The following is a 27038-nucleotide window of genomic DNA, read 5'->3' as shown; positions in this document are numbered from 1 at the left end:
AAGTCATATAAGTGAGTCATAAATCTTGAATGAAGTGTTACAAGGATAGCTGCGTTATAGATGAACATACATTCAGAATAGCATGGTGGAGCAGTGCTTCATATGTGGACAGTTAGCTTGATTTGACACAAACCAGGATTTTCGGCTCAGCTGTTTTCAGAGCAATAAATCCTTAGAAACTTTTCAGGTGTTGAGAGTACTACTGCATATTACTACTACTAAATTGACTCAGGTGATGTCTTTTGAGTCAGCATGGGTTGTTGGAGCAAGTTTGAAAAGGAATAAAATCTGAGGTTGTGGAGTTACAAAGAAGTGAGGTTAGCAGACCTAGGCTACGTTAGCCACTACTAGCATACAGTAAAACACCCAAAACTCTGACCGCAATGTCCATTTTTAGTCTGCCAGTGCTAAATTAGTGGAGTCATCTTTTAAGTAAAAACCTCCAAAAGTGTAGTTTATTGACTGCTAAACATAAAGTCATTTTTGAAGAACCAGGCAGGTCAAGAATTTAGAGAATAATTTTAGCCGGCTAAAATTACGTAAACCTGGATTAAGTAAAATGTGTGAAGAATAGTGCACAATGTCATTCTGGAAAGTAAAGCAGGAAGCAGATGGTGGCTTGTGAAAATATTTGGCCCCTTGATGAAAGCAGAAGTTTTGATTTTCATAATTTACATCAAAGCTTAAACACATTTTTTCACAAATTTACTGTAGATAACACATTCTTATAAATCTGTTTTAATTTTAAATGAATTAAAAGAAATAAACTAAACATATAGGACTGCGTTTCCACGGTTCATGACCCCCCAATGAAACGTCCAGAAAACACTGACCCATGGTTGAAGCTAACTGCTGACCGCTGCTGTGAAGGTCCATGTTCTTTAAAACAGTTTAACTAATCCAGGCTAACATGTTCTTAGCTGGCTAAAATGATCCTGTTCATTCTGATCCACCTAACCAGGTTTAAAAAGGTTTGATTTGTTAATTTAGACTCAAGTTATCTTGAATAACAGCAGTCTTTTATTGTGAAGTAAGGGTAACATGAGTAGTGAGTTGACACCATCATAATTGGCTGAATGCCGATCATATTATCGTACTGTTGGTTGGCTGACATGCCACTGTAGTGCTTTCAGTGTTTAAATGACACATTAACATCTAAATTTCACAATTACCGTTTTCTGGTTCCATTGGTCAATTAGTGATAACAGAAACAGTGAGCTTATCATTGCATCATCATGAAGCGTCCCAAACCTGATTAGGATTGGTTCGGTTTTTGAACTGATTTTGTTTTATCATGTAACACATTTTCCATTGCATAGCCAGACTTTTTATGATTGCTCAATAATTTAAATATTCTCATTGAAAATCATAATTATGCCACTATTTCTCTATTGATGCCCATAATAACAAAAACATCCTTGAGGGATTTGTCACTCTGTTGTGAAGAACTACAAAATCCAAGTTTGTGTCAAATGATCAACAATCAAATGAAGCTAACTTATAAAAGTCAACAGAACAAGATCCAGGATTTCACTGTCAAACAAACACTGCAGCAGCTGTTTGAGGGCCTCCTCCTCTCTGGTTGAAGACCTCTGGATACTCTGACACATCCTGCAGCTCACTATTTACTTTTGTGGGTTACCCATTACATTTTCTACTTTTTGTATGGAATGTGTGATGTGGCATGTAGGTGGATAGAGTGTTTGGGAGGTGACGGTGTAGTAAGTGTTTCCAATTGAGAAAAGGAGTGGAGGGGGCATGGGGTTCGAGTGGCGTGGGCATTTACAAGGACAGCAGAGCCTAAGCAAGAGATTACACTACAGGAAATGTAGGATCCAGTGTTTTTGGAGCTTGACCTGTACAAGTAACTAAAATTCAGCATGACCTTTTGAATGAAATGAGCTGCTGTAGTGTTTACTTACTTGAAAACCTCCCAGGATCTTGGTCATGATGGCATATACCAGTCAGTATAAATAATAAATAGTCTTCATCTGTAAATAAGCAGACAGGCTTGCGGTGTTGAGTATTTATTCAAAGATCGTTGAGGAGAGAATGCATATCTCACATGTTGGCCATGTACAGATGAAAGGTGAGCAGACAAGGTGAAAGTTAAGATACATGAGGAGCAGAGTCATGGTTAGCATCTCTCCCCGCACCATCATACACATACACACTATAAACACATACACACAAGCACATACTGTATCTCATTCCAACAAATCATTCATTTCACTGTAACTTACTTCATTTTAAATATTAAGTGCTATGTCAGGACTCTTCTAGAGTGATGTGGGGGCTTATTCTTACCCAAAGTGGACCAATGAAATGGAAATACGAGTGTAGCATGGGAAGACTTTTCCTTCACTAAATAACGTTTGTATCAAAAGCATCAACTGAGCAAATTCTGTCAAATCTGATTATTCTGCAAAAATTGAACCATTTAGAAGTCATGTGTCATTCACATTTATGTAAGACGTGAGTATTACGGCCACTGTTAGGGAAGAAAACTACATTTCATAAATATAATCAAAACATTCTGAGAAGATATTGTAATGTCATAAGAGTAAAGTCCTGATTTAGAGAAAAGAAGATTTTGAGAATAGAGTCATTATTTCAGGAAAAAAAATCTGAATTAAGAGAAAAAAGTCAGTATTACTATAGAAAGTTTCAAGGTTTGCTATACTTGAAGTATATAATGTTGGAATGTTATGAGGAGATTTGATATATTAAAGTACATGTGCATGTTTTCCTGACAGGCCAATAAATATTTCTTTATATTATTCATCCCAAAATATTACATTATTCACATATATTATGACTTTATTCTTGAAACATTTTCACTTTCTCTTGTAATATTATGACTTTTTTTCCTCAAAAGTATGACTTTATTCTAATATTACATCTCAAATATTCTGACTTTTTTCACTATATTGCATTTTTTCTCGAAATATTATGACTCGTTTCTCTAAATATTGAGACTTTTTCTCCTGATGCCTTTTTTCAAAATTTGGACATGATACTAATGCTAACACTTTTTTTTCCCTGAAATATCTACTGTTACATTTCCTGCACAATTATAACTTTATTGTAAAAACTTTCTGACTTTTTCCTCTAAATATTTCGACTTTTAATTTGAAATTTCTCTTGTTGTAATTGTAACGGTGGCCCTAACGCTCTGCTGTATTTATAGCATCACCTTTAAAACCAAAGCTGACACATGTATCCAGTATCTTCAGATGTTCCTTAAAGATTACTGATGAAATGGTTTTCGATGGAAACAGAATCCCTGAGTTACATTTTCCAGGTAAAGAAGTGACGTTTCATGGCAAACTTTTCTTTCTCAGACAGCTGTAAGTTCTTCTTTTGTTGCATAAACTTTGTACAGTGAATGAAAAAATTGAGCAGTATCAAAGCTGGAGAAAACTTTTCAAAGTGAATGCAAAAGTCCAATGAACCATCTCCAGCCTTTAAAGAGCAACGTCTTTCATGAGTTGTAGAATGAAGTAGAAAAACTGGACATAGTTACAAACACGTTCTGTAGAAACCAGGGTGCATAAAAGTGCTTGTATAAAGGAAAATAATTTTTCATATATTTACATAATCTTTTTGTGCAGCTTTTTAGCTAAGATGGGTTGTGGGTGATGAGAGAGGATGCAGGCCGGTGAATAACACAGAGATAACATATCTCATTATAATGGATGAGTAAGAGGAGGATGCCCTTCTCCTCTGCTGTAAACAAGGAATTAAATAGACTAGAGAGATCTGAACTGACTGACTGCACGCTGGCATTCATTGTCTTAAGCAATAACATCAAACACAGTCTCATTCAACTGGGCGTACACAAGGAAAGCAAGGGGGTTGTAGTACATTTTTGGGGACAAAGTGCTGTGTTGTCTTCAGACACATTATAGTAAAACTAATTCACCTCGGCCTTGCTGAAGACTCTTTTTCTTCTAACTTCCTGAGAGCGTAAGACTCTGGCCCCAACCAGAAACAAAACCCAGACTTCTTCCTGGACATGAAATCATAACAAGTAGGCAGGAAATACTACGACTACAAACATAAAACATTTTGGGGTTTAAAAAAATCAAAGTCCAGGCAGGTGGGGTGTTTAAAGAACAGAACAAAAGCCCCAATTCTCAGTATGAGTAGCTGGTCAGACCAGAGACGGAGTAGGTGGTGAAGAAGCTACTGTAGCTGGCGAGCTAACTGGTATCATGCTAAATAGCCAGGAATACGTTAGCGCTAGGCCAACCACAATAGCCCACCAAGCTACCTGGTTTGCTAACTGCCAGTTAGCAAGATAGCTAGCTCGGTCATTAACTGAACAATTATGTAATAATTATATAAAACTAAATGGTGCAACTCAGCCAGTATGATAGTTCCCTCTATTTTGGAGGAAACTGTTTTGTATTGGTCAACAGCACCATTTCATGTCTCAAAGTTCACTAGAGACACTAAAGCTCTGTGCGGATTTACTTAACATCTGCGACTCAATTCTTCCTATTGCACCAGTTCCTTTAGAATGGATTGATTTGACTTTGAAATTTTGATGTCAGAAATGCAGGTTTGTTCAGGTCTTTACCTGAGGACCTTATGTGATCTGTAGAGGTGTAGAGCTTGACTGTAATCTGTCAAGCACATTTTTTTTCTGAAAGCTTGCTTAGCTTGTAGTTGTCAGGCTGCAGTGGAAATGACTCAAACCTTTAAAAGCTTTTTTGGCACAAATTTAAGGGGTTCATGTAATTACTCAGGAAGAAGCCCCGTCTGAGTCAGAATGTTGATCTTTCAACAGGCTGAACTTATTCTATGCTACTGTCATTTACAGCACAGTATGTTAGGTTTTAATAGGAACTGGAGGTATTTGGTGAAAGTTTTTGGTAGATAAATCTGAACAAAAACCAGATTGTGGTTATCCATGCAAATGTGTACACACAGATGTGAGGGGTCATTTCCTAAATCCCATGAGGTCCTCAGGAACAACTGGTCCTGTTTTACACAGGGATTCAGTTTCAAATGAGACTGGACTTGGATTTTTTTAGGGCCATGACAATTTATGTTATTAGGTACCTGCCACTTTATCCTCAGCAGTGCTCTCACATCCAGATTTAAAGGGAAATTCCAGTATTTGACAACCTGTGTGTTCTTGTGGTCATGGTAACATTTTACTTTTTCTATTGTAGAGATTTAGGAAATGTCAAATGACTGACGATTGACAAATACCTGAATTTCCCTTTAAGAAAGACAGCAGGAGGCTGTTTCTGAGCAGGGGCCACACGAGGAGCAACAGATGGAAGCCCTTTCTAAGTGCCAAAGTGTGCTGGAGAAGGAGCCAGCTCAGTGTGTCCGTGGTCCTGGGAGGAGAAGCAGTCATCAGAGTGGATGAAGTGCAGGGCATTCTGGTTGTAGCTCAGCATGGCCTGCTGCTTCTCCTCCGGGCTGTAGTCCAGCGAGTGGGGGTGCACCTGCTGGATGTGCCTCTTGATGGTGCTGACCTTCAGTGTGGCCAGAGTGGCTCCACACACCATGCAGATGAGCCCGTGTCTCCGGCAGTCGTAATCCATCAGGTATTCCATCCTCCAGCGCACCTGGTAGTTCCTGCGCTGGTCCTTCCCGGGGTAATGGCCGTGACGAGAGGGTGTGGCTGTGGCGCTGCTGTCCCTCGCTTTGCCCTTCCCTCCGCTCACACCCTCCTCCTTCTTCACCATTTTGCTGGGTGTTCTGACATCAGGGGAGCTGTCCTCATTCAGCTCTCCTGTGGTATTCAGGACATCAGCTTCACTCGGGCTGATTTCTGCTGAAACAATAGATGAGTGAGGGGGATGGTGCTGTTGTAGTTCAAATACATAAAACTAGTCTTGTCTTTTTCCCTCGCCAATTACTACTAACAAAGACCCCCATCCTTCAATCAAAAGCTTCTATTTACTACAGTACCAGTCAATGTTTGGACACATCTTCCCATTCATTTGAATGAGAAAGTGTGTCCAAACTTTTGAATGCTACTGTGTCTTAAAGCTGCACCATGGTAAGATTTTCAGGTATTTGTGAAATTTCCAAACACTGGAAATTCTCAAATAAAAGCCAGAATAATGTCAGGGTCTCAAATAATACACCAATTAAAATATGAATGGGTAAAAAACACTGAGGGGTGGTAGAATTATCTGTACTATTATGGCTCACATGATACATTTAATATATACAGTACAACATAGTGATGTCATACGCACCTCTCTGCTGCTCTCACTTTCTCTTTTTAACAGAAAATGATCCCATCACATCTACTTTGACATTTTTTTGATCGACCACAAGCTATCATCAATGCAAATCAACTTCCTGCGAAGCTTTCAGATTAAAAGCCTCCAATGAAAGGGAAGGAATATGCCCTCTGATCCAGCAGAGAGCTTTTAATGTGAAACATCTATGCAGGAAGTGTTGAGTGCTGTGGAGATGTACACTGTACTGAATTTGTCAAGACAAGTAAACATGGAGGAAGTGTTGATTTTGCAATAACAGTAAATTAAAACAGGAGCAGATCAGAAAACAGTGAAATGTTTTCTAACAGGGAAAATAGAGAATAAAGCCTTGTCTCTAATAAGTCTCTTTCATATATAAAGTAAACATACAGTTTCACAGTAGTGTGTAACAGTGGCTGGAAACATCTTACCGTCTTGTATTTGCATGCCTTCACTAGAATAATCTTTGGTCCAGGCTGCAGCCATGGCCTCCCTTTCTTGTCTGCTCAGGGTTGTGGTCTCGGGGTGACATTCCTGGATATGGTGGCGGAAGCTGCTGACCTTGGTTTCGTGCAGGACCTGAGAACACACCATGCAGAAGGTGCCGCGGCCCTGAGGCCCGTAAGCCACCAGGTAGTCGAGGCGAAGCCGCCACGGGTTGCCCCCGCGCAGCCGCCTCTTCCTGGGCTGGCGGAGGGGCTGGGGTCCCTGCTGTGGAGCTCCAACGCCTCCGTCCTCACCGATAAGACAAGTGTCCTGAGTTAATGTGCCATCGCCGTCTGGGTACAAGTCAGCGTTGATCTGGATGGCCTCCACATCCTGAGCAAAGAGGTCCACCTCGCCTTCTTTGGTGTTGGGCTCTGATTTGATTGAGTTTTCGGACTCCTCTGTTATGAAGCAGAAGATTTAAAAGATATATAATTATTAGTATGCAACAACTACAGTTCCCATGAGGTTTTGGCACTGTGCTTGTGTCAGAGACTCATGGGAGCTGGTGAATGATAAAACCACATAATCATTCAGGAGGATGCTGATGGAGCACACTGAGATGCTCCTAAACTCAACAGACATGGACTGCGCTCTGAGATTCAAGAGGGTGACGGGACATCCAGGCTGCTCGGCTCACCCTGTTACCATGGCAACACTGATCCCGATAAGCAGTGATAAAAAGGCTTGGTGGGCGGCGGATAGATGGATTTGTGCTTGTGACGCTGATGCATTTCAAATGTCAGACTGATGAGGGACAAAATGATCAAACTCCACATTATCTGGTTCTATAGATAGTTTTATCCAACAGCCCCCAGTGGGAAGGCATCTGACATATATATTGACATTGCTTGACTCATTTTTTAATCAGACGTCACACGGCTCCCTCTGGACACACAAAAGGCTTTACACTACTTTTAACACATGTGCAGTAATAATCCCAACACCTAAAAAATCAGTGCAGTTCCCCTATAAGCGCCAAGCTAATCGTCACTGGTAAATTACACACAAACACACTCCACACATGGTTGGTGCGTATGTTATTAACTGGCTTACAGCTAATGTCTGTACAGTTGATTCAGGCTGTTTGGGTTGAATAAACTCTGACTGCACATACAGTCCAGTGGTCAAATTTGTGTGAAATATGCAAGAAAATATGTTTTTTCACACTAATGTTGTGGTAAGTCTGCAATTAGGTCTTCTCTCTCTATGAGTAAAAGCTTTTTGTTCTCACCGTGAGTCTGAGCCCAGGCCTGCAGGATGCAGTGCTTCTCCTCTGAGCTGTAGACTAAGGAGTTGGGGTGGGTGTCCAGCACGTGGCTCTTGATGTGGTCCAGGTGAAGTGAGGGCAGCTCGCCTCCGCATACCATGCACAGCAGCCGGCCAGCCTCTGCCTCGTACTCCATCAGGAACTCCTGGCGGAACCAGGCGTGCAGCGAGTCGTTCAGGTAGCGTTCCAGGGTGCGGGCTGATGGCCCGGGGATGTCCTGCTCCTCTTCCTCCTCCTGGGGCTGAGGGGCTTCACCTGCCTCAGAGTGAGGAGACAGGCTGGGGGGTTGCTGTGGCTGCTCTTGGGGTGTAATGGGGTCCGGGGGTTCTGCTGAGCATCAAGAAAAATGTATTTAGACAATGGCAGCAGATACTGTACAGCAGCAGATAGTCCAACTGGGGGGCCATGATGATTGGCCCTCATCACCTAAGTTTTGGACAGATATACAGGAATTTAATTGAACTAATATGGTATTGTATTATAACTAGGGGAAAGACAACTACATTTAAATTGTGTTTTATTGTTAATATTGTTAATAATAATTTATTGATTTGAATGATTTATTTACTTATATATTCTGTTACTTATAGTTTATGTTCTAATTTATTTCATAATTATCTTTTTTATATTACTTGTTTAGAGTATATAATTTGGAATGCTGTTTTATATGCACAATAACACACCTACTGTATACTACTACTGTATGTAGCTGCTAAATTATGTCTAAAATGTATAAAAATCAATCCTATGTGATACTATATTGATCCCTGCAGGAAAGTGTATCCTCAGCATCCTAACATTAGGAGTAATGGTTGAACTGGTGAGTGACAGTTGTGAAGCTGGGGCCTTGTTGGTGAGCAGCAGCAGGAGGAGTGGGGAGGGTTGTACAGGGAAACCCATGCAAATCTACAGAGAACATGCAAAACATAAAGAAAGGAGGCTTCATATAGACAATGAAACAACTGTTTTATCACATGCTCTCTTGTTGGAAATTCAACCCACAACCATCTTCTCTATGAGGAAACACTGCTAACCACTGAGCCGCTAGAAAATCCCTTTATGTTCTCTTACTTTTGAGTTTTTTTTCACAACAATTATTCAGCTTTTACTGCTTTGCTTTACTGTCATTGTAACATTAAATAAATGAGATGTAGCATGTTCATCAGTAAGCTTTACACATGTTGGTAGGTGGTGCATTTTTTCACCTCAGACGGAGCCAAGCTAGCTGTTTCCAATCTTTATGCTAAGCTACGCTAACTGTACTGACTCCAGCTAACTACCTAACACACAGAAATGAGAAAGAACTTTGCACTGAAAAGAAGCACTGATGGCTTTAGTCATGATTTTAGATACTCAGCCATGCCTCCCAAAGACTTTTGCCTTTCACAATTTCTAAATATTTTATCTTTTTTTTTACATTGTATTTATTCAACCTAGCTGAACACATATATTCCCTGTAAATCATGTATCTCCTTTCTAAATGATTCTAAAGCCTATATCCTGAAAATGACTGTGAAAATGTAAAGTCCCTCTCAGGTTGGTAAACCCTGAAAACTCCCAGAAAACATCCCAAGGGACATGACCTCAGTGTCCTCAACAACCTGCTCTGCTCTGATCACTACTTCTAAAAAATCCTGTGTACAGCCCTGTGTACGTAGCGTGTCATAGCGGTGTCGTTTTACAGCCGAGTTGTAAATGTCAGATGTCAGATTTTCCCAAAGCACATGAACGCAGCATAAAGATTTTAACCCATTTTGGGCTTTTTGTTTCTTTGGAATGTCACAAAAAATTACAGTATTTGCTTTATTTATGATAAATGTTCAGCAAAATAATAATAAGGTCATAATCTAAATTTGAAAAGAAAGCTCATAACTTTAATTTTCAAGATCAAATATTCTATTCTGTGATTTTTTTTCTTTATGATCTTCAATATATTTATTCAGTATATTTTACACTGGCTACCTCAAAACAGTCCTTCTCTCTCCAACTCCCTGCACATCATCACTGAATGATGACATCATCCTCTCCCTCTCACACAGCACCACGCCGAGACACAAACTCATACTGCCACCAAGTGTGAGATTTAGAAAACTAACCAATCCATACTGAGTAGAGTCCTACCCACCAGCAGCATGTTGGCCTGAGTCCAACGACTCCTCTTCTCCCTGAGGTGAAGGTCCAGCAGCAGAACTGTACGACCTCTGACCTCCCCCCAGGCTCAGGTGGCTCTCCCAGCCCGAGCGGATCACCTCCTTGTCGGCAGCGCTCCACAGCAGGGAGTCTGGGTGCTTCTGTCTGATGTGTCTCTTGATAGTGCTGAGCTTCAAGGTGGCCAGCGAGCTGCCGCACACCATGCAGATCATCCCATGCCGCTGGGGGTCAAAGTCCATCAGGTACTCGCTGCGCCAGTACTCGTGGTAGTAGCGGCGGTGGTCCCGGCCTGGAATCCGGCTGAGGCCCGGACGTGAGGCCCGCTGGACCCTGGGTTTGCGTCCGGAAGGCCCAGGGGCCGGGGAGAGGAGAAGTGGGTGGTCGGGGCCCTCTGTGATGCTCCAGTAGCTGGTGCCTGGAGATCTGACAGGCGTGACCATGCCAGCCTCTGATTCTTCCTCACCATGACCATTGGCGAGACCATCCTCTTCTGAGAGGAACAACAGAGAATACAGAGTCATGTAGTTTCAGGAGATATGTTTAGAGCAACTGAAAATCTTGAAGACACATGTAAATATCTAAAAGTCAGGACGTTCAACAATACTTTGACTCATTGCCTGTTACAGACTACCAGTCCAATAGCAGTGCTCTTTTTTTCTTTTTCAATGTCAGATGTATTACCTGATTGTGTAGACCTGACTGGGATCATTCTCAAGTGTGACGGAACATGAGGCTGTAAGTGCACATCACTTCTTATATACTGAGATGCCGTTGCTCTTAAAGGTTTAGGTCACTTTTATCAAATTTTGTAATGACAGTGACAAATAAGCCGTATCTAATATGGATCGGGCCGATACCTGATTTCACAAGACCAATATTGGTGCTGATACTGACCCAGTGCATCAGATTGGTGCTTCACTACACATAGTGATGAAAATATGTGAAGCAAACATCATCTGGGAGTAGAATTTAAAGTCACCACTACCTCTATTTTACACTGATATACAGTGAGAAAAAGTATACTCTATCTATTAGGGCCCAACTGATAAACAGGCTAACATTAGTCTATCACAGATATCAGTACATGTTGCCTGATAAGTGACAAGTAATTCCAGCATGGAAACGCCAAAGAGATGTAATTTAGAACAGTGTCGCCGTTATGAAGATTTTCAAGATTTACATCATTTTTGGGAAAGATGCTTATTCACTTTCTAGTGGAGAATTAGATGAGGATATCGATATCACTCTCGATACCACTCAGTATGCTGTTCTAGAGGGGATCTATGTGCCAGACTATTTCTTGGAAGGTAGCCATTGCCAGGCAGCCAGAGGAGACTCAAGAAATTTACTGCTATCAACCCAGAAATAGTCCTGACACATAATTCCCTCTAAGTGAATAAGCCACAACGTGTCGTTTTTACACAGAGGTTTTTGTGCAGATTAAACAAACACATATAATGTGTTGAGCTAGCTTTAGAGGTGCTGACAGATTGATTTTGTTAATTTTGGATGGAGCCAGGCTAGTTGTTTCCCCCTGTTTCCAGCCTTTATGCTAAGCTAAGCTAACTGGCTGCTGGCTGTAGCCTATACGTTTAGAGTGGTGGCAGAATAAGCATATTTCCAAAAATGTCAAACTTAAGCTTTAAAAACCAAAGTTAGTGGATCATTATCAATAAAAATATTATGTGTTTATGTAAAAAAATAATGCTGGCTGATGTATGGTTGTGATATTGATATTATTATCAGTCTATTAAATCCATTATTGGCCAGGCTGTAATATCTGTGTGCTGACTGTGGAGCTTATGTCTGTTGGGTATTTAAACTATTCAGACTAGCTGTTTAAATGGATGATTAACTCATTTGAAATCATACATCACAGAAAGTAGCATTACATGATAAGTTACATCATTTAAAATATATTGGCCTGTATAGATTTTGTTGGCTGGTGAATATTGGAGTTCATGGATTTCACAGTTTTAGTTTTACAACTATCACTCTTTAAAGATTGTAATATACCTGTATAGCTTTTACCATTCAATTAGTTTGAGTGCTTAAATTTTAGTTTAAACATCAAAGGCCTTGCATTTATTTATGTTCTAATATGGGTTATTTATTATAATAACCCGTATTATTATTGTTCTTTCATTGGCACAGTGGCCGCCGCTGGCCACTGGGTGGCGGCTGTGTGTCGCGGTGTGCTGCCTGCCTGCCTGCGTGCTGTTGAGCCTTTGTTTATAGGAGCCACAGAGACAGAGGGGCCATGCTGCTCCATGGCATTGTCCCTGACACGGATTAACTGGCTGGCTGACAATGGCCGTGGCTCTGACAGCCACGCAGACCCACTTTGCGGTGGGAAACACCAAGAATAATAACACTCGCTTTTTTTCTTTACCTCCCAAGTCACTCTCCCCTCGCGTCGCTTCCTCCTCTCCGCTTATTATTAATGAGAGCAGCTCAGCCTGCTCGGCACACCGGAGGTCCACAGGCTCGCTTTCCCCCGTTTCTTTCTCTTCCATCACTGGCCCGGCTGCTGTGTTAATAGTGGCTAGTGTTCCTCCTTCCTTCACTGTACCGTAGCGCTGAAGCGGGACATGTCACACTAAAAACAACAACATGTTACAACAGTAACATGTTCACAACGCACGGCGCCGCTCGTCACGCATCTGGCCGGCGCGCTATAACGAGCCCATCGCTGAGGAGCCCGAGCTGTGCGGAGCCAACTTAACTTTTCCTAGAATCTCACAGTCATGTATTCCGCTGCGAATAGACCCGCTGCTCCGTCCGGCTCTGTGTGCTCGCCTCAGCGCAGGCCTCCAGTAATGTATTTTAAGGCTCCTGCTTGTCTTCAGGGTGGGGAGCCGGACTAGGGGCCCCTGGGGCTCCTTAAGGGGCTCCTGGGTAAATTTAAAGAGACAGTAGCAGCGTCGACAATGCACACCCACCCCGGGGGGGCAAACGGAGCAGCAGGCGCTAATACTGATAAGCTGCTAATACTAATGCTGTTGTTCTCACAAAATCATGCGGTGATAGAGGCGGTTTCGTTCGGCAAAGCATCGGTTAAAACACGAGGCGGGTCCACTGCAAATCAGGGCCCCACAAGCTCCAGCTCATATTATTCTGTGCTGGAGATCCCATGTGCAGTTTTTTATAAAATCCTGTGTTTACTGTTGTTTAGCTACATTGCTGGTCTATTCCAGTCCATAGCTTGCGTTATATTACATAGGGCTGCAACTAACGTTCATTTTCATTATCGGATAACCTGCCCATTGATATTCTCTATTAATGTTTGTTCTGTAAAACGTAGGAAATAGTGGGAAATGTCTATCACACACTCCCAGAGCCCACGTTAAAACAGACCTGTCATCACCAGCAAATATGCACACTTGAGAAGCTGGAACCAGTGAATTTTTGGCATTTTTGGATTATTAAAATTGCTGACGATCATTTTTTTTTGTTAATCGATTTCCAGCGATAGTCACACATTTCCTTACTGTGTTATTTGTATAAATTTCATTATATATAATTTTTTATATTTGTATTTTGTTAGGCCCCTTCTCTAGTTCAGTACCGTTTGATTCAAAGATGAATATAAAATCAACCAATTAATAATCATACTTTTGTCCAGACGGCCCTTGTGTAGATGGACTAATTGATTCAGCTCCAATCATACATTCTCTTGTTTGATGTTCTTTGTAGTAATTCAGTAAATATTGAAACAAAATTGCCCCCCCTCATTGACTTAAAGATTTATATTTGCAACTGTGTCTATTTTTAATCCCATTTTTTCTTCAAACTGGCCTCTTATATGATACACATCTCATGTTATTGCATATTGCGTATTATTTAAACTATACATTGGACTGTAGCTCTACCCCTGATGTTTCAGCACAAACCCCAACATCAATTGAGGTCATCTGTAGAAAAAGCCAATAAATCAATGGACCTTTGTCCAGCTGTTCCATGTTGGAAAAGACTATGTTTTATTGCAAGCTTTAGCCTACGTAATCTCTGTGCATTGTCACTGAATTTTCTTTGGAGCATTTATTGAATTTTTCTCCTGCTCCACATTCAGGCTTCACTAAACAGTGAAATAACAAATGAGGTTAGGCCTAATTAGCAGCCAGTCAGACAGGCTGATGTTGTTAAACACAACTCACAGCCACAATTACGTGAAATAATATTGAATGTATACTTAGTAATGGGTTAGAAAGTATGGGGGCGTTGTACTATACTGTCTCTATGTGTCCACGCCATACTCCACACACACACACACACACACACACACACACACACACACACACACACACACACACACACACACACACACAGCGAGCATCCAGGTCCCACATCCTGGTACTTTTCAGCGTTGTCAAGGCAGCCTCAGAGCACGGCTGGCTGGCGGAAAGTAGCTGCGGTGTCCTGGCAAAATATCTGTCCAAAAACGTTCACAAAAACTGTCCCGGAAAGTTAGGTGTAACTAAAAGGTAACGGATATGCATGTTTTTCTTCCACATGTTTCCAAGCGTCCTGCTTTACGACAGTAATGTGCGGGTTTTTTCGCTTCTTTTAGACAGGCAGCAGAGTCAGACAGGCGCCAGTCCGTGTGGACAAGAGGAGGAAGATTTGTCCATTGTGCCGCTGCGAAAGACAGCGCTTAACACACCATTTACGCCCTAATGTAGCATTTGTATTAGTTAGTCTCTGCATGTAATGTTAGTGGTGCTTCAGTGGGGTTGCTTCGCTGTGTTTATAATCAAACAGACACAGAATAAAGAATAAAAATGGCTCTCGACAGATATAATTTGTGATAGAAAGGGACAGCTTTAAAGGGACAGTGTCACTGCTTCCTTCCTGCTTCCTGTAGCTTTCACATGTTCACGTTGACGATGTGTTTGTGTCAAAAAACATGCGGTGGAATAGAAATATTTCATGTTAATCATTTTAAATGTCACGTTTAAAATATTAAGCTAACTATCATGTGCTCTGTCTCACGTGGAAATCGCACACTGTGTACAAGTGCAGTGATAGATGAGGTGGGCGTTTAGTCCCTATGCATTGTCTTTATCATTTACCCACAAAGGCAGTCGTCACTGGGAATTGAAACACTTTCTATAGTGGGCCCAAATATGATATTTATTAGTATTTTTAAAAGTAGGCCTACATGTGTCAAATAACCTAATACCACGCCTGTATTTCAGTTCATTGCGTGTGAAACGTTTTACGTATGAAAGCCCTCTGCAATCTGAATTTGTTCTCACCTTAAATGTGATTCCCATGTGATCAAATGTGAAACAGTAATTTATGTAATTGCATTACATGTGAAATCTCTGGAAACCAGTGTTTCCAGACATTTCACATATAGTGTGCTTTTCACACTATGAAAAGCAATTTCACATGTGATAAATGTGGTTTTATCATACCTGCAATCTGTTATTCACATGCAATATTACATGTGAAATAATATGTTTTTAAATGTGATGCCTTACCTTTCACATGTGAAATGTTTGAAATCAGTTTAAATCATTTTATCATGTGAATTTACCACCTGTCAAATGTGTCTACAGGTCAATTTAACATTTTTTGATAGAAATGTTCATAACTCCATTTGAAATACTTTTGTTTAGGAAATCATATCAGCAGATAATTCAGGGTCAGTGTTCCCTTCATTGGTTGATGGTGGTTTGTTTAGTAATTTATTACATTGAACAGAGCATACATTATATTTCTCCCCCTTAACCTTAGAAAATATAGTCATTTTTATCTGAAGGTCCTGATACTGATATTGAATTACTTTGTTACATCCTAGTGTTCTTGCCCCAGATTGCTTATATGTTGGTTCATGTTTATAACAATGTAAGATGCAACTAAGGTTTATTTTCTGTTCCTCAGGACACCTGCATACTGATGTGATGTCTGAGAGATTTGGCAGTTGCTCAGGAGAGCAAGAACACCCACTGCAGCATCATACAGCAGTACACCATGTAAGTTAGTGGCACTTCATTGTGCAGAAAGCATTCTGGACTGAAGAGATGAACTGAATCAGCGTGACGAGGGAAGAGCTGGCCAGTACTGTTGGATGAGAACTGATGGGCTGTCTAAGCTGGCAATAGCATGCCAACTATTAAAGGTAAAGGTGGTTCAACGTCCCATCGCTACCGGCCTGCCTCAGAGTATGATGATGCCACCCTCGCCCAAAAGAGAGAATACTGGAGAACCAAGAAACGAGAGCAGAGGGCCCGACTGTCAGAGCGTAGAGGACAGCCAACTCAAGACAGTCCAGAAAAACTCCCACATCTAAATGCCACTGCAGTGGTGAATTCCAGTTTATCCGGTTCATTTGCTGCTTCTTCTTCTCCTTTGCAGAGTAATGATGACTCATACAAAACAGCCAATGTCTGTCTTACATCACAAAGTGGAAATACAGTGGGGGACAGCTCAGTTGAAGCCACTGAGAGCCAAAAAGAGAAGTGGCTCCAGACGATGAAACCCAAAGTCTTGCCTCAGTTGTCAGCGTCATGTTCTATGTCAGCCAAAGCTGTTGGGGACGACACAGCCACAGTGAAATGCCTAAAAGGAAGGGGTGCTGTGGGCAGAACTGTTTCCTCACTCACACCCAGTGGAACCCAGATGAATACCAGTTCCTCAGTGCCTCCAGTCAGAGTGACCAGAATTACCAATGGCAGCTCCACTAAAGCAACACCTCAGCCATGCGTGTCTATGCAGGGTGCATCAGTCCCCAAAACGCAACATAAGGCACACGTTGCATTGCGCATTCAGCCCAAACACCTACACACCAATGTGACCACAGGTACGATTCTTGTGTCTTCTCCGTGTGGCTCCATGTCTATTAAAACAGAAGAAAAAGCAGCAAACACAACACCTCACATTGGAATAAAGAGTGCCTTGGTCACTACACAGAGGGCTAAAGGTGTTGGCAACTCACAACCTTCACTGGAGTCTGAGGAGGATAGGGCAGCCAGGCGCAGAGAGCACTGGAGGATCAAAAAGCGAGAGCAGAGAGCAAAGACAGCAGCACAGCTAGCTAAAGCCAGAGAGAGGACACAGAGCGCAGAAGTGACATTAGAGAGGCAAACAGCACAAAAAACTGGCCTCTTGGATGGCGCTGGTCTTCCACATCTACCATCTCAGTCGTTTTTGAGAGGAGCAGGCCAGAAGCAGTGGCCAACTCAGGTCAAGACTTCATTTACATCTGCCAAGAGAGAGAATTATAAACTGCAAAGAGGGGTAGCAAATGTACCTACAGGTAACCAGCAAGCCGATCAGATAAGAGTACAAAATCCGCATGGGTATAAACCAACACAAACAGCATTCATATCAGATGTTAGTCCTGAGAAAAAGCCAGGAGAATCATTGAGAAAGCTTCCAAGTTATGTACATCTTTCCAATGTTACCCGAGGGATCGCCAGATGTAAAACACCTAGACAGAGGTTCATTGAAGCCCAGAGGAATTTCATGAATCAAAGAAACATAAGAGGAAGATCCCTGTCGCTTGCGTCACTCTTCTGTACCAGGAATATCCCCAAAATTGACCCCAATGACACACCTGAGCAGATAATAGCCAAACGGCGAGAGTACTGGCGGATTAAAAAGCGTGAACAGCGAGCTAAGCTGTCAATGGAGGTGAAGGCTCGGTTGAAGGAGAAAGACTCTCTGATGCGAAGAGTGAAACGTTACCAGAAGATCCTAGAGGAGATGAGGAGGGCCAGAGCGCTGACCCAGTCAGCAGGAAGCACCCTTACCCACGCCTCTGAGACCATTGGAGGGTTCATCAAAGAGGACGGGACAGTGACCATTAACATTCCCCAGATTTCGGTGGATCACAACACAGCAGCACACAAAAGTGAAGAAGAGCTTCATGTTGTTTCTAATAATACCCCCATCACACAACCTCAACATCAGCCTGACATTAAACAGAGAGGTATTGCACCCATTCGTGTAAAGCAGCCTCCCCCTCCACTCCGCCCCGCTCAGGTGAAAGTCTGTTTTCCACTTGCTGGACAGTCGGTCAGCAAGACTCCAAGACTACTTTCAATCAGACCAAGGCCTCAACTCAAAAGCACAACTGCAACTGTTCCAAAGTCACACCCACAAGCAGTCCAAACTGTCAGTCAGCTCACACTCACTCATCCTCAAGCCCCTCAAAATGCTGTTTCTGGAGGACCATCAGCAGGGTTGAACCTTGGTGGCTGTGTCATGAAAATGGCTGTCTCAAGCAGTGCACCATCACTATCAGCGCTTACTTTTGATCCAGAGATGACGGAGGAAGAAAGGATGGCAAAGAAGCGGGAGTACTGGAGGGTGAAGAAGCGTGAGCAGCGAGCAGCTCGTGCTGCCCGACTGAAGCAGGGTGTCTTACAAGCAAGGGCCAATGCAGCCTTACAAAGGAGGAAGGCCCAGAGACAAGTAGCAGTAACCACTGTACCACTGAGCAGAAGTCCTGCTAAGCAAACAGTAAATGCACAACCTCTCTCCGACATCAGAGTGCCTGTTACGCCAAATGCAAATGAGATAAAACAAGAGAGTGAGTCTATGCCAGCAGTTGACCTAAATTCTCAACCAGAACAAGCCATCTGTCCAGATATCAAACCCCCAGCGTCCCCACTACCACCACCACCTCCACCTCCAGCGCCTCAGCCAGAGCCTGACCCAGCTCTGAGTGCAGACAGCCAAGCTACCACTCTGTTAGCTGTGGCGTCTATGAAGAAACTCCTGGAGGAATCACTTAGCACAGTGACGGATTGTAATAGTGAGCAGACTGACATTAAAGTGGAGACAATGGAAGAGGCCTCAGAACAAGAGATGAAGCCAAATTTACCCCAGCTCTTTTTTGAAAGTGATGAGGTGGCTCCTGTTGCTGCTGACCTGACGTTGCAGATAAAAAGTTGGCAGGCAGATACTGATACCTTGGCAGAAGCAGGTTCCCTAAGCCCTCATCTGAAGGACTCATCCCAGACACTTCCATCTCTTTCTACCTCTGATGAGGTAGTCATGCATCCCACCTGTGAGCATTCATCCCAAACCCCTTCGAACTTCATCATAAACCCCACAATGGAAGCCTCTGATGGTCCATCTTCACCACGCAGAACCCAGAGGCTTCGTACCAAAAAAGCAGACCATCAGAAATGCTGCTCCCCAGAGCCTCCAAAATTGCATCACATACCCATGGACCAAATGCATCCACAGCAACAACACTGTGAGCAACAGTGTCAGGCACAAGAGCAAGGCCAAGACAGCAGCTCAGCATCAGCACAAAGGTATCACAGCATGGTGATGGAGCAGAGTGGCCTGACCAGCCTACAGAAGAAGAGGGAGTATTGGAAGCTGATGAAGAGGCAGCAAAGGGCTCGGTTAAAGGCCAGGCAGAAAGAGAGACCAGGAGAATGCAGCAATCGGCTTTCCCAGAGAAACATCCAGGTGAAGTGACAGATGGCAGTAATATTTAATTCCTACTCATTAGCCATAAGTGAAGTTTAAGTTCTCTTTCAGTGTAGCAAGTAGCCAAAGTACTATTATTTATACTATCAGTACTTTTATTAGTACTACTATAAACTTATTGTTATCAAGATAAATGGCTCTTCAGAGTGTGTTTGTGTTTATTGTGTTTAGTAAAAAAGTCAATTCACATTAATGTGGTTTTCTCAATCTTGTAAGTTTTTTGAAAGCTCTGCATTCATGAGACATGACATCTGTTTTTAAGAATGTCAGAGCCCAGTGAAGTGAGCTACATTTTTTAAATTAATAACTTAGATTGCCTTTTGCTTTCAGATTCCCAGCATGACACTAAAGTGCAGAAAACACAAAATCATTGACACTTTTTAAGAAAGAAACAAGGCAGTCTGTGTTCTCAACACTTAAACCACTTGAGTGATGAAATTACAACCTCACAAATTCCATTTGAAGGCAGCTATAAAAACAATCTGTGAGTTCCAATAAGGCTTTCACAGTGTGCCAAGGTCTAGGGTCATGGAATATGTCATTGTTGAACATTTGTTAATAATGACAAGGTGCTCAGATATTTCTAGCCAGGGAAATTCCAGGACCATGTTTCAGCTTTTCAAAAAAATGATGAAAAGAACCCTTTCTCTGATGAAATCCATTACTTTAAAGAAACCTGTGGAAGCCCGCAAAAGGACATGAACAAAAATATTTTTCATGTTTCTGGTTTGTCCCAGAAATTATCTAGTTTTTTGGTGTGCACCAGATAGTTTCAAGCCTGTACCAGTTAGTTTCTGGTGCACTCCAGAAGAACATGTTTGGGGGGGCTGGAGCTTTTAAAAGTTCTTGCATATATCTTTTTAGAGGTTCTATACATCGAGAGCATCAGAAACTATCCATAAACAATCCAGTTTCTGGTGCTCAACTGGAGGTACTTAGTGCTGAGGCATTTAGATATTCTTGCCTCAAAACTTCAGCAGTCAGGATGCTTGGTTACCTGTAAAATAGACCACTAAAGACCAACTTTACTAGCTTTTAGCTCTTGGTGGATGGTGAACCCTGAATGTCCTGAATCCATAGTTTATTTTAACAAAAGTTGATGACCCACAAAAGTTATTCAGGGGCAAAGTTTTGCCATTTTACACTGTCTACAGGCCAGACCTTGCACGCATGGCCAGTGTCGACTCTGGCTAAAACCTTAATCATTACACTGCAAACCTCTGGCATTTGCAACTTGAACAGCAAAAATAAAGGGTGATGAATCTTCTTAAAGCTAGGATGTTTCAGAAAGATAATTCACTAATTGATGCATTTAATTGTAATTTTAACTGTAATTTGATTTAATTTTAATAATTGAGATAAAGCTTTTGTTCATGTTATATTGTTGTCTTGCAGGCACCAGGTCTGGTTATTATCAACACTGTTAAGGGTGTAAATCCTGCAGCAAAACCAGTCCTTCAGCCCAAGCCGTCCATTGCTTCCCTTACTGCAGTGACCAGCATCCCTACTGTCCTGGTGGTTAGCCCTACAACTTGTAATGCTGAGCAGTCACCTGACACACTCCAGGTGAAACTGCCCGTCACCAGTGTCTCCTGTTCACCCAACAGTGAGAAGAACGACATGAATTTTGGGCCATCACAGATCGTGTCTGACTGTGTAGGAGCTCCCGAGAATAAGCCACAAGCCATACTAGCTTCACGAAAATGGATGTCTAGAAGCACAGATGTAGACCCAGCCCCCTCCCTCCCTACCCTGATGCCCCCAGACAACCCTCTGTCCAGCATCAACCTACAACCCTTCGAACCCCCTGGTCAAATTCCAAATTCCTCCCTCAGTCCAATCAAAATCTCTCAGAGCCCCAAACATTTAGTACAACCTCTCACCAAGCTGGCACCATTAAGCACAATGGTTCCTCCAAAACTTATCCCAGGGGAGTCTGAGGAGGACTTTCTGAGGAGGAAGCGGGAGTACTGGAGGATAAAAAAGAAGGAGCAGAGAGCCAGGAAGGCCATTCGGGATAGAGGAATCACCCCAAGGAGAGCCTCCAACAACTGGAGGCCCATCCTGCCTGCCCAGGACCTACAGACACAGGTAAGAGCTGCTTGGGTGTATTAAAAAACACTTGTCAGGTTACATGCATCCTGAAAATGCACATATGAACTTGACAATAAGCATAACAAATTATATGACATCCATTTTTTGAACACATTCTGGCTGCTTCTTTCACAGTAAAGGGTTCACACACCCAAATCAATTAGACATTTTCTTTTTTCTTTTTCTTTAATTTTTCTCAAAGCCAGATTTTCTTCTCTCTGTCTAATCCCTGTAGGATTCTGGTCAGTGGGTGAACTCCTCTGAGGAGTCAGAACATCTATTGAGGTAGGAAACTTGTTTTGCTCCTTTTCCGCGTTGTTGTTGCCGGTTCGATGTACAATAATAATGACTATAACTGTTCTCTCTTTTGCAGCAATTCAGTAGACACTGAGGCGGCATCCTTTTCATATCCAGATTACATAACACCAGTAGAAGGTGAAGTATTATCTCACTCTAAACCTAAGAGAATGCACATTGAAACGGCGAAATCACCACAAAACTTTCTTTTCACTGTCTCTTCAGATGAGTCAGTGCTTCTGTTCACTGACTATGAGAACAATAACGGTGAGGAAGGTTCTGTCTCGGAGGCCGTGTGGAGGAACCGCTACCTCATGGACTATGATCCGCTCAACCAGCTGCTTGTGTGCATGGTGTGTGGGGAGCTGCAGTACTCCCACAGCCTGGAGGGAGTGAGGGCCCACATCGACGAGGCCCACCCGGACACCTTGACCCTGGAGCCCGGGGAGCGACAGAGAATACTGGAGGCCTGGGATGAGCAGGTGTCCCAGCGGGAACGCTTCTTCACCAGCCAGCTCCAGCAGCATGGCGGGGCCCTGGCAGGTACAGAGGGTATTGTTTGTAGACATGAATGTTCAAGAATTGAAATAAAGACTGACATAGGTGCTAAATATCAGGAACAATATTTTTGCTGGATTAGGGAGGATGATAAGGATGATTTCCAAGGGAAAATACCCCATCAACTAGTTTACCCAGATTAGCATGATGTTTTTACTGAGTATTAAAATGAGACTATGTAACTTTTGAAAGAAGAAATAGCACAAGTAATTGTAATTCATACACAAGTTATAAAACACACACTTGATCAGTTCAATATACTCAGGGCTTTTGCTGCTATAGCTTTACTGCGTCTGGTAAGACAGTAGCTTATGGTGGCTAATGTTAGCTAATGGTAGCTAATGTTGGTACATCAACGTTAATTAACTGGCTGATACTGGGGGTTTTATTTTAAATTCATTATATAAAGTATTTTAAATCACACAGTTTGACTGGTACTGTATATCAGCAAAACCTCCTGACAAATGCATTTCCTGCATTTTATTGTTCTGTTACATTGTTAAAACAATATTTCTAGCATATTAATTCTCCACTTGAAAACAGTAATATATCCCACGGTTTGCTTATTACTGAATAGGTGAGATGGGTGGGTCTCTCTGGCTCCAGAAGGTGCTAAACTTGTAAACGACTGTTAAACTGGCTTTAAAGTAAGACTGTAACTTTTGATAGAAGACATAACAGCCTGAATTTATAAGCAATAAAACACCCTTGATTAATTCAATACACTCAGCCTTATTTGGTCTGGTTACACCAGTAGCTAATGGTGGCTAATGTTAGCTAATGTTTCACAGCATAACTGATATTAGAGTCAGTTCACTGACTTTACAACTTTTCTTTATCTATGCTACTGTTCAATTAATGTTACATTTTAACATGTCATATATCAACATTATTAACGTTTTTTTTTTTAACAAAATAAGAAGTTAACACACTTCCTCACCAGGAGACATGTTGTTTCCTGCTTATGGTAACTGTCCACTCGCTCTCAGACAGGTCACCTTATGATGATAAAAACCAGAGAAGGGTTAAGACTTAATGCTACTATTATTGAACTTAATGCTAATATTATTGTCATTCATCTTAATGTTAGTTAACATGCTGACAAAGATTAGCTTGTTGCATAAGGTAATATTGTGTTATATTGTTGTGCAATGTTTTAAGGTTGTGGCTATTTCCTAGAGGCAGTTTGTATCAATGCAGACTTGGTATGTAGCAAACCCAAAAAAGAATCGACATAAAAGATTTTTTTGTTCATCTTTTGCCAGCACTACTAGGGGGGTTTAAATTGAAGGAATGTAATGTCAATGTCTACTTTTAGAGGCATAAAATGGTTAAAAATTATGTAATTATGTGTAGCAGAAGAATGTTTTGTCGTAATTCTTGTGTTAATGCTCTCGTGACCCCCATGTTGGGAAGCAATCCTCCAGCCTTAAGAAAAACTAGTTACCGATCAGAATCATCAATATGTTGTTTGCTCCATCCAAGACTTTGACATTATTTTCATTCGCCAAACTTGTCTGACTTGTTTTGCAGAAGCACACAGGAACTGAACAGCAGAGATGAGGACTGCAGGAGACAAGTAAAGATCACAGACCAGGAGAAAAGGCCCACACTTAATTTGTCTTATTTATTGTATTGTTCTTTCTAAATCATTTGTTTATGTTCATAGAAAGTCACTTTGAAAGTGAATGCTGCACAAGGAACATTCACCCCAAAAACAGCTTTACCTCATTTCCTACCAGGGTTGTAATTTGGGTTTTTGGAAGCCAGTATGGACATTTTTATATTGAAGCTGCCACAACTGAGATTTTGTGACAATATTTAAATATTTAAAGAAACAGTCCAACAGTCTGATAAATACAGTGCTAAGTTAGGCTAAATGCATGGGCCTATCTTTGTACTGGACACAGATGAAACTGTTTTTAAAAGTTCTCAATACTTTTGCTGTATTTCCCAAAATGTTCAATTGTTCTTTAAAATTTGGCTATTTTAAGCCTCAACCACTGTATACATTCAATGTTTCCAGTATACTCCACATATTCCAATTTGATATGAATTCTAAAATGGCATTCAGGCCATCATAGAACAACAAAAAAAAATCCTTCCTCTAAAGCCAGACTATGTAACTTTTCAAAGCTCCTCTTAAGTCAAGTGCTTTAAATACATCACCATCATCTTAAATTATGAATAATTATATTTGTTGAGGTAAAACCATGGAAATGTTTATTGGTGTCATGCTAAAACCTAGCCTTATTACTTTTGGCCTGTTATCCACAGTTATGTGCAGAGCCTTGAGGTCACACATGGGGCTAACGTAACGTAGCATAATGTAGCATAAGTAGAAAAGAGCCATAAAGTCAGCAAACTGACTCCATAATGTCAGTTACACAGCAATATCTACCTAAGTTTTGCTAACATTAGCTAACATTAGCCCCAGTAAGCTACCGGTCATACCAGACCAAGTAAGAGTGTAGCAGCAAAACCTCTGAGAGTATTGAATTGAATAGTGAGTGTGATTTATTGCCTTGAATTCTAGTTTTTATTTGTAAGAGGATTGTGTTATTTCCTCTTCCAAAAGTTCCATAGTCTCGCTTTATGACCAATAAACAGTTATTAGCAGGTGTAGCGCACGCTGCAGCCAGTAATAAACCTTACCTATTCAGAGATAAGCAAACTGTGGGATACATGAGTGCTTTCAAATGAAGAACTTAATATACATTAAACACTGCCAAACTATTCAACAAATAAATAATTTGGGTAAAAAGTAATGAAAAGGCAACATAATGTATATCTGTGGCTGTTGTCAGAATCATGCTCAGCTAAGCAGCACTGGCAGGTTAAAATCTGATATTTATGATACATTTAGAAGAAAAACCTCAATATCAGCCAGCCATAAGAGAAGGAACTGTGTCTACACCAGTGTGCAAAATACAGGGGGTCTTAACAGCTGGGACACCCTGAAAATCTCAAAATGAAGTTTTAGGGGGGTCTCAACCACAACAATAGTAATGTTTATTTTTATTTATTAAATATCAAAATCTTTTGATAGTTTTTATGATAACACATTGAAAATATATTGCAGTCAAAGCATTTACGGCATTTGAATGCAATTTGCTCCGACTCTGCATATTTAAATGTCCAGTAAAAAATGTGAAAAGTGAATGTGAACTAATTCACAATATATACAAAATAAAAGTCCTTAATTTATCTCCAAGAAAAAGTCCTTAAAGAGAACTAACAAATAAACAGTAAAATAATGCAACCACCCTTGTTCTTGTATAGCTACTTGGATCTAGTGGCTGATGTATGCCTGTTCTGTTTTGGGGGAACTGCCCACAGCACTGGGACCCCCGCACACTGGTCTACACACATACACAAGCAGCACAACAATGAAAGACTGTAGTCATTTGTAAGAGCTGACAGTTGCTGTTGGTTTTGTATAAAGTTTTCCTGCTACTTGCAGGCTTGCATTCAGGTCTGAGACTGTTCTAGACCCTTTTTAGTTAGTAGATTGTTGCATGGGCAAGTGAAACATCTTTTTGTATGTGGCATTGCACCATGCTGTTCTTCAAAGCCTGAACCTTACATATATTCCTCTATGACAACTTTTTCTATCAAGACAGCTTTTTTTACACTAACTTTCTCAACTCTGTAAAGATCTCCTGCAGTTCATCTTCTGCACTGTAAATACACGAAATACTAAAGTGGTTTTGAGATGCCAATTTTTTTCTTTGACTGTGCTGTTTCACATTTTTGAGCAACTTTATTTATTATTTATTGAATCCCCTCTTATATAATAATTATTGATGATGCATTATTCATATCACTAGATAGCTCCATGTTAGAGAAGTATCTCATCTGTGAGTATTGAGGATTGAAAGGATTTCCTGCATGAGTAGTAAATGAATGAACAGTTGTATATCAGAGATGACCTCTGGAATGCATTCCAATGTTTTTTTGTTTTTTTTGTATGATTTTCATCAGGAGTAAAATGCTGAAATATTCTTCAGTTTGAGCACAATGCTGTGGAGGTCAGTCATGCTTGGAAAACTGCCTGCACAGTCACAACACAGTGGAAATAGCTGGATGTGACTCTGAGAATGTAATCTGATTTGTTTACCAGTTCAAAGGGAATGTTTAAATGCCTTTTCAGTAATAAACCTTTTCTACCTTTGGGCTTGTTCTTTGAATTTTTTTTTTATCACTTTATTTTTATCACATTATTTGTCTGATTTCTACCTCAGAGCAAATGTTATATTTCTAATCATTTATTTATTGATTTTATTTAATTAAAGACGACCTTCTTTAGGAATATGCATGTGATCACAATATACTAAACTCAAAGTCTTTTGAAACAGGATCTTTCTAGAGGACAGGGCCCACAAATTGTTCATAATTAAAAATAATTATGAACACCCAAATGATTCATGATGCACCTGGAGCCCTTGGGGTCCTGGGCTGTTGCCCACTTTGCCTGGTTGGTTAATCCAGCT

At 41.2% G+C, this 27038-nt stretch overlaps 2 protein-coding genes across 3 annotated transcripts; one reads left to right on the top strand and one right to left on the bottom strand.

Annotated features, from left to right (window-relative positions):
* Window positions 1-287: 287 nt before the first annotated feature.
* On the bottom strand, window positions 288-13220 carry zfta (zinc finger translocation associated). Of its 2 annotated transcripts, none has more exons than XM_067579656.1 (5): window positions 12533-13220; window positions 10115-10630; window positions 7954-8316; window positions 6665-7120; window positions 288-5794 (listed from the first exon to the last, which is right to left on the bottom strand). In XM_067579656.1, exons 1-5 carry the CDS (start codon window positions 12654-12656, stop codon window positions 5304-5306), a joined length of 1950 nt encoding a protein of 649 aa, XP_067435757.1. In that variant the 5' UTR covers window positions 12657-13220; the 3' UTR covers window positions 288-5303. The 2 variants fall into 2 exon arrangements, with proteins under 2 accessions (XP_067435757.1, XP_067435756.1); XM_067579655.1 differs by having other exon boundaries at window positions 1993-5794; window positions 7954-8319; window positions 12533-13219.
* Window positions 13221-14368: 1148 nt separating this feature from the next.
* si:dkey-28a3.2 (uncharacterized) lies at window positions 14369-26719 on the top strand. The gene is made up of 7 exons (XM_067579444.1): window positions 14369-14624; window positions 16030-19575; window positions 20992-21687; window positions 21926-21975; window positions 22064-22125; window positions 22213-22530; window positions 24079-26719. Exons 2-7 carry the CDS (start codon window positions 16252-16254, stop codon window positions 24093-24095), a joined length of 4467 nt encoding a protein of 1488 aa, XP_067435545.1. The 5' UTR covers window positions 14369-14624; window positions 16030-16251; the 3' UTR covers window positions 24096-26719.
* The last annotated feature ends 319 nt before the right edge of the window (window positions 26720-27038 follow it).

This window comes from Thunnus thynnus, chromosome 22 (genome assembly GCF_963924715.1).
Source record: "Thunnus thynnus chromosome 22, fThuThy2.1, whole genome shotgun sequence".
Taxonomy (NCBI): Eukaryota; Metazoa; Chordata; class Actinopteri; order Scombriformes; family Scombridae; genus Thunnus; species Thunnus thynnus.
The sequence above is the reverse complement of the archived record's forward strand: the minus strand, read 5'-3'. Positions and strand labels throughout refer to the sequence as shown.

What these genes read in the sequence shown, in the direction of transcription:
- zfta (XM_067579655.1), bottom strand. Translation starts at nt 12,656, where the DNA reads ATGGAAGAGAAAGAAACGGGGGAAAGCGAGCCTGTGGACCTCCGGTGT. An exon ending in AGGGGAGAGTGACTTGGGAG is followed by an intron (nt 10,631 to 12,532) that starts GTAAAGAAAAAA and finishes TGTTCCTCTCAG; the next exon opens with AAGAGGATGGTCTCGCCAAT. An exon ending in GGCCTGGGCTCAGACTCACG is followed by an intron (nt 7,121 to 7,953) that starts GTGAGAACAAAA and finishes GCTTCATAACAG; the next exon opens with AGGAGTCCGAAAACTCAATC.
- si:dkey-28a3.2 (XM_067579444.1), top strand. Translation starts at nt 16,252, where the DNA reads ATGCCAACTATTAAAGGTAAAGGTGGTTCAACGTCCCATCGCTACCGG. An exon ending in CCCAGGACCTACAGACACAG is followed by an intron (nt 21,688 to 21,925) that starts GTAAGAGCTGCT and finishes TAATCCCTGTAG; the next exon opens with GATTCTGGTCAGTGGGTGAA. An exon ending in GAGTCAGAACATCTATTGAG is followed by an intron (nt 21,976 to 22,063) that starts GTAGGAAACTTG and finishes TCTCTTTTGCAG; the next exon opens with CAATTCAGTAGACACTGAGG.